We start from the raw sequence: 13,281 nt of genomic DNA, 5'->3' as shown, positions 1-13,281 counted from the left end.
TGGTGGCAGGCAGCATGGCAATTGACATTCCGCATCTGGTGGCAGGTAGCGTGGCAATTGACATTCCGCATCTGGTGGCAGACAGCATGGCAAGTGACATTCCGCATCTGGTGGCAGGCAGCATGGCAAGTGACATTCCGCATCTGGTGGCAGGCAGTGTGGCAAGTGACATTCCGCATCTGGTGGCAGGCAGTGTGGCAAGTGACACGCTCAAAGCTCCCACTGATTCTGCATTATGGTGGGTTTAACTATTTCATTTATTACTACAATGTAATAATAGAAATAATGCGCTGACAAATTGTCCGCGAAAAATCGCTTACCCCCCGCGTGCCATCCCCAACCTTCCCCCAACCGGGCCTTGGCAACATTTTCTTCCATGCAGCTGGTCCCCGGTGCCAAAAAGGTTGTTCATTGATATCTTGAGTAGCAAATGAAATCCAATACAGTCAATTCATGTTACAGAAAACAGGAAAAGCAACTGACGCGTTTCACACCGTATGAAGGTGCTTAATTATAGCTCATGATTAAGCACCTTCATACAGTGTGAAATGCGTCAGCAGCTTTTCCTGTTTTCTGTAACATAACGTATTGGATTTTACTTGCTACACAAGATATCAATAAAGATGCCTTCAACGGTGTGTGGCCATCCAGGATTTTTTTTCCTACCACAAGTACTACATGGGGGTAGTACTAGTGCTTTGGTTGACTTTATTTGGTTCATTCTTCCTAAATTAGACCAACATCATAACACAATTTAAAAAAAGCACAAAAAAAACCCTACAAGAATTTCTTTGGAAGTACAAAAAGAAAGGTTTATTTGCGCCATCATGTTGTTGTATTGTTTGCAGTGACTCCCAAGTCAAAGCTATTGCACGTTTTTAGTTGAAATGCAAGAAAATCAAGTATGCCGTAAATAAAGATATGCAGTTCATACAAAACAGGTAGGCAAAAAGTCCCATTAGGGATGCAGAGTTCTCAGACCAGTCCAGTCATCTGTGATCTTATAAAGGGTACTGAGTTTGGAAAGGTGGTCAGGGGATAGTTAACAGAGCTGGAGAAGCCTACCAAAGGTGGGGAGATGTGTGGCAAGCTGAAACCCAAGGAAGTGGCAGCAGAGTTCTCATGGTACAGTATGGGCACCCTGACTATCCTTTGGGTTGTGTGGGAGATGTTGGCAGCCTCCAGGTCAGCGGCCAGTTGCCGTTTCCATTTGTTCCTGCGGTTCTGAAACCAGATTTTTACTTGTGTCTCTGTGAGATGGAGGGAGGCCGCCAGGCCGGCTCGTTCAGAGCTGCTTAAGTACCTCTTCATGTCAAAGGTGGACTCCAGCTGAAAGACCTGGCTCCTGCTGAACACAGTGCGGGTCTTCTTCTTGCGGGATGACCTCTGGTCTGAGTCCTGCTCAGCTTTCTCCTCCTCCTTGCAGGGGAAGTCCTCTCTCTTGTCTTCAGAGGCATCACTGCTATGTTTCCTATATCCTCTACTGTAGTGTCTCTCTGCACCTTCTGAGATCTCAGGAGAATCTCTGTCACTTGCTGCATGAGAAAGAGAAGGTGAGAGACATTAATAAAAAAACTACAATCAAGATTCTTGGTACAATAAATAGAAATTACAAACTGTTTCTATAATGTTGGAGGATATATTCAATTAAAAAAAAATTGATAAAATATAGATGAAGAAACGTATAAACCCATCGACTTACTGCCAAGTTATTTCATAGACTGTCAATTGACACTGTGGAGTTGATTTACTAAAACTGGAGAGTGCAAAATCTGGTGCAGCTCTGCATAGAAACCAATCAGCTTTAATTTTTTTTTAGCAAACCTCTATAACAGATATTAACCTCCCTGGCGGTATGATTATTTCAGAAAAAAGGTGCTGAAAGCGGTACCATTATTTGCAAGGAAATTTGGCGTTTTATACTGTAGGCCTGTAATTCTTAGGAATAACTCACTTAAATCTGACCAAACAAGAGTCTAATAAGCATCCCGGGTATGAATTTTTTTTAAAAACAAAATTATAAATTATAATATAATAAATAATTATAAATAATTATAACAAATAATAATATAATTCTAATAAAAATTATTCAATAATGTAATCAACTCAAAATCACTGAAATTTGCTCAGTTGCAGAATTGTTGCTGTAACTATTATTATTTTTTTTATGACGAATTTCCCCACAAATCGCTATCGCACAATTCTGCAAGTGATTATAATTTATTATCGCTGTTTTCTAGCTGATCTAAAACCATTTTTGACATAAAGGGACACTTCTGGTTGCTATGGACATCTACAGTTTGCAGGCAGAAAGAACAGTTTTTATTATACAAAAGTACATGTAGGGCACTGGGCAGACCACTAGGGACAAGGGGGGTGTGTATTTTTTACATACAGTACTGTAATCTATAAGATTACAGTATACTGTATGTAATGTGTTTGTTTACTTTTTTGAATTTGGCGCCGATCTCCGCCCCCCGTGCGTCGTAACGTCGCAGGGAACAGAGATCCAGAGGTCCCGCTCGCTCACACAGCGGTGGCATCGCTGGATCCAGGAACAAGGTAAGCCAGCGCGCGCTGCAGGCTCTGCATAGCTACCCCAAGCGTGACTCTGGGATACCGATTTTAGCACAAAAAAATCCACCCCGAGTCACGCTCGGGAATACCGCCAGGAGGGTTAAAGTGTTGTTTTTTTTTTTCTAAAATAACAAACATGTTATACTTACCTGCCCTGTGCAGCAGTTTTGCACAGAACAGCCTGGATCCTCCTCTTCTCAGGTCCCATGCTGATGCTCAAGGCCCCTCCCTCTAGTCAAATGCTTGCTGTTGGGGCACCCAAGCATACGTGCTCTGGAGCCGCAGCTCTGTGTGTCTATTTAAACAAAGAGCTGCGGCTCGGCCCTGCCCCCTCCATCTCCTGATTGACTTACTGGCTGTGATTGACAGCAGTGGAAGCCAATGGCTCCTGCTGCTGCCAAAGGCCAAACAGGAGTCCGAGTACCTGGAGAGCCAAGGCTCTCGTGGACATCCCTGGATCAAGAGGGGGCTCAGGTAAGTATTAGGGGGGCTGGCAGGGCTGCTGCATACAGAAGTTTTTTTTTATAGAATGCATGAAGATAAAAAAAATCCTGTGCCTTTGCAAATGAACAAGCTGAAGTTAGAAGCTAATTGGCTACCATGCACAGCTGAAAAAGACTCCCCAGTTTTAGTAAATCAACCTCTATGGACTTGAATTACTAATGAAGCAGTGGCTTTTCACAAAGCGTGAATATTTATTAGTGAATAAGGTTAAGATGTGATTACATAAAGCGGAGTTCTACCCAAGAATGGAACTTCCTCTTTTCGGAATTCCCCCCCCCCTCTGGTGTCACATTTGGCACCTTTCAGGGGGAAGGGGAGAGCAGATAATACAGGTATTTTGCTCCCACTTCTGGGCATAGATAGCTGAGCCACCCACCGCTATCTACCCCACTTCCAGCGCCTCCCCCGACCCCCCTGCTGTCTTCTGAGAGACACACGGGTCCCAGAAGACCGCAGGGACCAGTGGGATCACGCAACGTGAGTTCCACATGCGCAGCAGGGAACCAGGAAGTGAAGCGGAAAGGCTTCACTTCCTGATTCCCTTACCAAAGATGGCAGCACCTCCAGCCGAGAGCCGAGGGACAAACCAGCGTTGGGTGCCAACATGGCGGGCAACCTGGGCAGGTAAGTGTCCATATTTTAAAAGTCAGCATCTGCAGTAATTGTAGCTGCTGACTTTTAAAAAAAAAAATTATAATAATTCAGCGGAACTCCGCTTTAAGAATACAAAATAGTATGCAAGAACAAATAGAAATCTGTTTTTTGCTATTAAACGATTTGCTGATTGAAGTGAACAAAGCTTTACCCGACTAATTATGCAGTAAACATTCGCTTTTAAAAGTTAACATTCACTTTGCTAAGTGAACAGTCTCTTGTAAATCAATCGATATGATGTCTCCATGAGCCCAAAATGGCTGTGAACTAGCAGTACAAACTATTCAGGACAACACATTAGCGTTACTTACTATAAAGACTTTCCATTTAGTGGTGAATGATAGTAAATAAGGGGAAAATATATTTACTTTCATTAGCCAATGTTGTGGGAGGGGGGAAAAAATGTAAAAAATAATTTTAGCTAGCACATGATTGATTTATTGAAGTAGTACAGCCTCAACCTCTTTACTAACCCCAGTGAGCATTTAAAAGTAAACAATTTCTGAGAATGCTGGACTTCTCCATACATAGGGGCAGATCCACAAAGATCTGCACCGGCGCAGCGTATCTAAGATACGCTATGCCGCCGTAACCTACTTGGCTTTGGTTTGAATCATCAACGAATTCATGCTGTAAGTTACGGCGGCGTAGTGTATCTCTCGCGGCTTAAGGGCGCGGAATTCAAATGCGGCGGGTAGGGGGCGTGTTTCATTTAACCACTTCCCGCCCGGCCTATAGCCGATTTACGTCCGGGAAGTGGTTATGAAATCCTGACAGGACGTTCTAGAACGTCCTGCAGGATTTCATGCCGCGCGCGCCCGTGGGGGCGCGCATCGCGGCGATCGGTGATGCGGGGTGTCAGTCTGACACCCTGCATCTCCGATCTCGGTAAAGAGCCTCCGGCGGAGACTCTTTACCACGTGATCAGCCGTGTCCAACCACGGCTGATCACGATGTAAACAGGAAGAGCCGTCGATGGCTCTTCCTCACTCGCGTCTGACAGACGCGAGTAGAGGAGAGCCGATCGGCGGCTCTCCTGACAGGGGGGGTTCGCGCTGATTGTTTATCAGCGCAGCCCCCCCCTCGGATCGCCACACTGGACCACCAGGGATGACCACCCTGGAGCACCAGGGTGGGCAAAAAAAAAAAAAAAAGCCAGCAAAAAAAAAAAAGTCTAAAAAAAATATAAAAAAAAAAGCATTAAAAAAAAGAAAAAAGATGCCAGTCAGTGCCCACAAATGGGCACTGACTGGCAACCTGGCAAAAATCAGTGCTGCCACCCCAGTGTCCATCAGCGCCACCCCAGTGTCCATCAGTGCCACCCCAGTGTCCATCAGTGCCACCCCACAGTGCCCATCCATGCCCAGTGCCCACCTATCAGTGCCCATCTGTGCCACCCATAAGTATCCATCAGTGCTGCCCATGAGTGCCCATCTGTGCCGCCTATGAGTGCCCAGTGCCGCCCATGAGTGCCCATCAGTGCCGCCTATGTGTGCCCATCAGTGCCGCCTATGTGTGCCCATCAGTGCCGCCTATGTGTGCCCATCAGTGCCACCTATGTGTGCCCATCAGTGCCGCCTATGAGTGCCCATCAGTGTCGCATACCAGCGCCGCCAATCAGTGCCACCTCATCTGTGCCCGTCAGTACTACCTCATCGATGTCCATCAGTGCCATCTCATCGGTGCCCATTAGTGCCGCCATATCAGTGCCCGTAATTGAAAGAGAAAACTTATTTACAAAAAAATTAACAGAAAAAAATAAAAATGTAATTTTTTTTCCAAATTTTCAGCCTTTTTTTAGTTGTTGCGCAAAAAAAAAAAATCGCAGAGGTGATCAAATACCACCAAAAGAAAGCTCTATTTGTGGGGAAAAAAGGACGCCAATTTTGTTTGGGTACAGTGTTGTATGACCGCGCAATTGCCATTTAAAGTGCGACAGTGCTGAAAGCTGAAAATTGGCTTGGGCGGGAAGCTGCGTAAGTACCTGGTATGGAAGTGGTTAAATGAAGCGCGTCCCCGCGCTAAACGAACTGCGCATGCGCTGTCCCTAAAATTTCCCGCTAAATGACGTCGCAAAAACGTCTTTGGTTTTGACGTGAACGTAAATGGCGTCCAGCCCCATTCACGGACGACTTACGCAAACGACGTAACATTTTTTAAATTAGACACGGGAACGACGGCCATACTTAACATTGAGTACGCCACCATATAGCAGCTTTAACTATACGCCGGAAAAAGCCGTACGGAAGCGACGTAAAAGAATGCGACGGCCGCTCGTATGTTCGTGGATCTTCGGAAATAGCTAATTTGCATACTCGACGCGGAATACGACGGAAACGCCACCTAGCAGCCGCCGGAAAATTGCATCTTAGATCTGACGGCGTACTAAGGCGTACGCCTGTCGGATCTAACACAGATGCCGTCGTATCTTGTTTGGTGGATACCAAAACAAAGATACGATGAGCAAAATTTGAAATTACGCGGCGTATCAACAGATACGCCGGCGTAATTTCTTTGAGGATCTGCCCCATAACTGTGAATAAGTATTTTTACACCTGTTTTATGCTCCTGGCCCTTTAATTGTACAATTGTTGAACCCCTTTAACAATTTTGTTTCAGCTTCAGAGACTGAGAAAGGTGGGGGGCTGTTAATAAGCGGAGAATCTACTCTGCTAAACCAGGCACCTAGCACAATGTAATAACTGTGCCTGTCTCATATTAAAACCATTGAGAGTCAGTGAGCATTCTGCATTTCACCATTAACAGATGGGGTGCTGAACAGTCATGCACAGTTCCCCCCCCCCCCCACATGTGAATGACAAGAGAAGCCCATAAAGATCAGCTATTCTTTTTATTAAAAAGGAAAAAAATTATGTTTTGAGGTTAAAGGGCCAATGTAAAATGAGTACTTGGCAGAGTTCCTCTTTAAGGTGAGCAGAGGCAAAGTGCAGAGACCTACAAACCCTGGAAATCAGACTTCACCTGCTGCTCATATGACTGTAGGAAAGTGAAAACTGAAGATTATTTTCTTGCCTTCCAAAATAGTAGATTTAACTAATAATGGAGTGAAGAATGCATGTACAGCACTCCCAGTCCCTTCTAAGATAATTACTATTACTTTGAGCTCCCCATAATTACTCTACAACACAGGACACTTACAAATGCTGCAGACAGGTGAATTATTATTACAGCTTAAAATACAATGCCTGTCCAGATGTTATAGAGCTAAAGGAACTTTGTATGAAAGGGGTAAAAAAAAAAAAAAAACATAAAAAAACATGAAACCATCAAGAGAAAAGTGGAGCAGTTACAATAACCAATCCACCCCCTTCTTTTATTATTCTAAAATTGCTATAATTGCTTGTCTTGAACAGCTTTTGCTCCAGTTTTTTTTATTTATTTTTTATATTACCACAGTGATGGAAATAGAAGTTACAGTAAGCGTTTTCTAAAATTATATGTGAAATAATGCCCTAAACTTCCTTCCCTCATCCCAAAAAAATAAACAGGGAGAAAAATGTTATATATATATATAAAATTAAAAATTATTATAATTATAAATTATAAATTATAATATAAATTAGTTATAAATGCTATCTATCTATCTATCTATCTATCTATCTATCTATCTATCTATCTATCTATCTATCTATCTATCTATATATATATATATATATATATATATATATATATATATATATATAACTATATCTATAGATCTCTCTCTCTCTCTTTATATATATATATATATATATATATATATATATATATATATATATATAAATCTATATAGATAGAGAGATATATATTCTATCTGTCTATTTATCTATCTATCTATCTATCTATATATCTATCTATCTATCTATCGATCTATCTCTATCTATCTATCTATTTATATATATATATATATATATATATATATATATATATATATATATATATAGATAGATAGATAGATAGATAGATAGATAGATAGATAGATAGATAGCATTTATAACTAATTTATATTATAATAATTTATAATTATAATAATTTTTAATTTTATATATATATATATATATATATATATATATATATATATATATATATATATATATATATATCTATATCTATATATATATATATATATATATATATATATATATATATATATATATATATATATATAGATCTATATATAAGATAGAATATACAGGCATACCTCACTTTTAAGTACACAATGGGGTTTATTTACTAAAGCTGGAAAGCGCAAAATCAGGCTCACTTCTGCATAGAAACCAATGAGCTTCTAATCCCAGCTTGTTCAATTAAGCCTGGCAATAAAACCTGGAAGCTCATTGGTTTCTGTGCAGAAGTGAGCCTGATTTTGCGCTTTCCAGCTTTAGTAAATAAACCCCATTGTGTACTTAAAAGTGGGGTATGCCTGTATATATTATATATATATATATATATATATATATATATATATATATATATATATATATAGATAGATAGATACACAGATAGATCTATATATAAGATAGAATATATATATATATATATATATATATATATATATATATATATATATATATATATATATATATATATATATATATGTATATATATATATATATATATTTATATCTATCTATCTATCTATCTATCTATCTATCTATCTATCTATCTATATATATATATATATATATATATATATACTTTGTTTATGGATTCAAGCACCCAATCAGAAAAAGACAATCCTCCCCCTCCCCCTCCCCAGTCCAACCCTGCAGGGCTATTTCTAGGACACCCACCTTAACTGGGCTAGCTAAAAATATGACTCTCTTTGTAATTCATTCCCACCATGCACAGCACACCTTTTAAATTTCTAATGACAATATTCTATAATTCAGAAAGCAGAAAGTAGCACAAAGAAAATCACATGCAGGCTGCTAGAATTTTTTTTTTTTTTCCACTAGTATAGTCAGTTATGCCTTGTCTTAACAAAATACTTCCTTTTAATTAAAAATTCACCATGGTTTGTTATATATGTGAATGATGTGGTTCTAGCTAGAGAAAGTAGGCGGGGCTTAGACCTCCAGGGTAGTTGAGTTCTGTCCAGACTATGTGACCTCTTGGAAAGCCAATGAACACGCTGGTTTAATTAGGTGTACCATTTTAAATATATAATCTAAATAAAAATGTATCATTGTTTGATTACTGTGTTTCATAGCTTATTTAGCAATTTTTCTGTTAATGAAATACCCTCTGTGTGATGTATAATAATCCTCCCTGCTTTTCTATTGTTTCTTTTGTTAGTATGACAGTAGTTATAGAGAATACTGTATGTGTAAATAGAAAGAAGAAATTGATAAATATATCCGATTGAAAACAATAAGTACAAATTACAAATAGTTAATAAGTACAAATTAGTTGTAATTTTTTCACATATACATTTGCCGTAATACATCCTCATATGTCATCTTATTATTTCTAGTAATGGGTTTAGAAAGGTGTTTTCTGCTTCTAGAATTATACATTTATCGTGTGATTTATCATAGGAGACCTCGTAGTCTAATTATACAGCGTTCTCTGCTCCTAGTTTATTTAGCAAGTCTATGCAAAAATCGACAATATAAAATCATCGACTTTGGGATCAAAAGTCAATCCGCTTAGAGTCCTTTAAGACTACTTATCCTCCGGTAATATGTATCTGTTTATTAGTAGTTACTGTGAGAATGAGACCTTTCCAGACTCAATCAATGTTCATTGCACTCCGAAGATTTCCCTGCTTGCTGCACAGACAATTGTTCGCAGGATGAATGTGTATGTGAGCTGTCGGTGTATGGAGGATAATGGGCCTAGGCTGGGCCATCAGTACTGTCAGAATAATTCTACACACAGGGCAAAAACTAGGGGTACCTGGGACCCCAACCCATGTGTGTGGAGCCTGGGGCACATGACACTACATAGCTTCATGTAAGAAGGGGCTACATTGCATAGCAAACTAAGAATAGAAAGGCTATTGCTTTTATTATATTGTTTTAATAGGTTATTATTATTATTATTATTATTATTATTATTATTATTATTATTATTATTAGTAGTAGTAGTAGTAGTAGTAGTAGTAGTAGCAGAAGTATTGTTATTATTGTTGTTATAATTATTTTGTTTAATATTATTAGTAGTAGCAAAAGTATTGTTGTTATTAGTATTATTATTATATTGTTTACGTGTATATTTGTACTACTAATATTATTTTGTTTTAATATATTACTGCTTTCCTACTACTATATTATTATTTATAGCAATAATAGTAGTAGTAGTTAATAGTAGTGGCAGTCAGTAAAAATATCATTATTCTTTTTTGCTGTTATGCTTTTACTGTACCTACCATAATATTGTATGTATCGAAAAAAGCATTCCACATCAGTATTTTCTAAAAACGTAAACCCCAAACCAAAATAAAATGGTCTTTGTTCAATTATTCTTTACATGATTTTTTTATTATTTCAAAACAGCCACGTCTGCTGGTAATCTAAATTTGATATGAAAATAATTACATGCCTGAGTGGAAATGAACACAGACTGGATAGAATTTATTTATTTTTATATAAAGAAAACTTCTAGTGGGCAAATCCTAATATTTAACGGTATTAGCAACAAATGAAGTAATGAACTAATAAAAAATAATAATAGTTACAACGACAGCAGCAACAACATTATTAATATATAAATAACTGGTGCTTTTAAAATATTTTGTGAACAAGTATATTTTAAGTTTTATATATAAATAACTGGTGTTTCTTAAATATTTTATGAACAAGTATATTTTAAGTATATATACAGTAAATAATGAGAGATAAAAGATGGTGATGGGTCCAAATATTATAATAAACAAGGGACCAAATGTTAAAATATATTTTTCCTAATATTGCAAAAAAAAAGAGAAAAAAAATATATATACATACCTCAGACATCTAATTCTATGTAACTTTCATCAACGTATGTATGTTATATGTATCTGCCTATGATCTATCTATCTTTCATGTACGTATATGCATGTATGTATTTTTTGTATGTTACATATATATCTATATACATTTCGATTATATAGTATACAACACACACATACAATCTATCTATCTTTCATGTATGTATATATGTATGTAGTTAGGTATGTTACATCTACATACATATATACATGTATATACATGTATATATATATATATATATATATATATATATATATATATATATATATATATATATATATATATATATATATATATATATATATATATATATATATGTGTGTGTGTGTGTGTGTGTGTGTGTGTGTGTGTTATGTAGTATACAACATACTATCTATCTATCTATCTATCTATCTACCTATCGATCAATCTATCTATCTTGTATGTATATATGTATGCATTTTTGTATGTTACATCTATATATATATATATATATATATATATATATATATATATATATATATATATATATATATATATAGGTTATATAGTATACAACACACACATACATTCTATCTATCTTTTTATCTATCGATCTATCTTTCAATATATGTATATATGCATGTATTTATGTATGTTATATCTATATATATCTAGGTTAGACAACACACACATACAATCTATCTATCTATCTATCTATCTATCTATCTATCTATCTATCTATCTATCTATCTATCTATCTATCTTGTATGTATATATGTATGCATGTATGTCACATATATATATATATATATATATATATATATATATATATATATATATATATATATATATATATATATATATATATATATATAGGTTATATAGTATACAACACACACATACATTCTATCTATCTTTTTATCTATCGATCTATCTTTCATGTATGTATATATGCATGTATTTATGTATGTTATATCTATATCTATATATGTCTAGGTTAGATAGTGTACAACACATACAATCTATCTATCTATCTATCTATCTATCTATCTATCTATCTATCTATCTATCTATCTATCTATCTATCTATCTATCTATCTATCTATCTATCTATGTGACATGATGCCATGGCAGCACAATTTATTATCCTCAGGACGTATTTTGCTAGGAGGAAGTCGGAAGGAAACATAAAAGATTCATGCATGGAGCAGGTCGATGAGCACTAATAATAATAAAGACTAATGAGAATATTGGGTCCAGGAGCTGACACTTACTTTCCGGACTGGTGCAGCCTATGTAGGTGGCCTGCGCCCTCCTGTACCACTCCATGGTGTTCTCCCGCAGTGGGTAGATGCCATGTTGGGGGTTGTAGTTGTAGGGGGAGAGCTGGCAGCACACCGAGCTCAGATGGCTGATTGGCACTCCATTAGTCTGCCCCGGGTGCCCATCCTCCGGGCTGGCCCGCTTCTTGCTGTCCTTGGCCCCGGTGCCCAGCAGATTCTCGATGAAGAAGGAGGAGACCCTGGCCGGGGTAGAGGTCTGGGTGTCGGTGGAGTCATCGGGCATGGTGGATGGGTGGAGAAGGAGTGAGGTAGGTATAGGTGGAGGAGGTTGGTGCCCACTGCCCAGGCACAGCGCTCACCGCCGCCGCCTTCTATGGGGAGCGATGATGATGGTGTAGTAGTAGCAGATGTTGAGCAGTCATCTCCTCCGAGCAGCGCTGCTCTCCCACACACACATAAAAAGACGATCAGAAAGCAAATAAAAATGTCAGGCCAGCTAACCGCTGTGCAGAATTTCTCCGATTGGACGAGAATGATCAGCAAATTGGATTATTGAAGGGGAGAGAAGAAGGAGAATTGCTGGAGATCAGGAGGAGGATGAGCTGAGCTCACTTCTCTGCTTAGTAGTGTGCAGTGCCTGGGGGCCCTAGAAGTGCCTTGTCACTCAGGAGCTTTATTTAGGTCAATTAGGGAGGCAAATCAAACTGCAGGAGAGAGGGAGAGGGAGAGGGAGGAGAGGGAGGGGGCTGGAATTCCCAGGAGAGCTGACAGGGAGGGGAGATAAAGGAGAGGAAAGGGGAGGAGAGGCAATGAGGTTAAAGGACAGAAAAGGGAAAAAAGAAAGACGTGGAGAGAGAAAGAGGGGGAGGAGAGCATGGCAGGAGGAGGTGACCCCACAGGGCAGGTGTAGGGGGGCACTAATGGACCCATTTTATACACTCGTTGCAGTAACCCATACAAATATCCAATAAAAAATAAAATAAATAAATAATAATAATAACAAAAAAATAATATATATATATATATATATATAGATATATAGATATGCATTATATAAATATATATATATATATATATATATATATATATATATATATATATATATATATATATATATACACACATCATATATATATATATATATATATATATATATATATATATATATATATATATATATATATATTCTAATTTTTTCTTCAAATATTTTCATTGAAAATTTGCAATTTACAAGCCTCAAACACAAACAGAAAGGGGTAGATTTACAAAGCTTGGGGCAGGTCCACGAGATCTGCACCCGCGCAGCGTATCAGAGATACGCGACGCCG

The 13,281-nt window shown here is 37.7% G+C and overlaps 1 protein-coding gene across 1 annotated transcript; it reads right to left on the bottom strand.

Moving 5' to 3' along the window:
* Window positions 1–786: 786 nt before the first annotated feature.
* On the bottom strand, window positions 787–12,701 carry HMX1 (H6 family homeobox 1). Its single transcript, XM_040335358.1, has 2 exons — window positions 11,945–12,701; window positions 787–1,535 (listed from the first exon to the last, which is right to left on the bottom strand). The coding sequence occupies exons 1-2, from the start codon at window positions 12,234–12,236 to the stop codon at window positions 976–978; spliced, it is 852 nt and encodes a 283-aa protein (XP_040191292.1). The 5' UTR covers window positions 12,237–12,701; the 3' UTR covers window positions 787–975.
* Between the last annotated feature and the right edge of the window lie 580 nt (window positions 12,702–13,281).

The sequence above is a fragment of the Rana temporaria genome, chromosome 1 (assembly GCF_905171775.1).
Source record: "Rana temporaria chromosome 1, aRanTem1.1, whole genome shotgun sequence".
Lineage (NCBI taxonomy): Eukaryota > Metazoa > Chordata > Amphibia > Anura > Ranidae > Rana > Rana temporaria.
The sequence above is the reverse complement of the archived record's forward strand: the minus strand, read 5'-3'. Positions and strand labels throughout refer to the sequence as shown.

Excerpts from the sequence above, each read along its gene's own strand:
- HMX1 (XM_040335358.1), bottom strand. The coding sequence starts at position 12,236 with ATGCCCGATGACTCCACCGACACCCAGACCTCTACCCCGGCCAGGGTC. Across the intron at positions 1,536-11,944 it reads AGGCTGCACCAGTCCGGAAA|CAAGTGACAGAGATTCTCCT; the intron begins GTAAGTGTCAGC and ends TTTCTCATGCAG.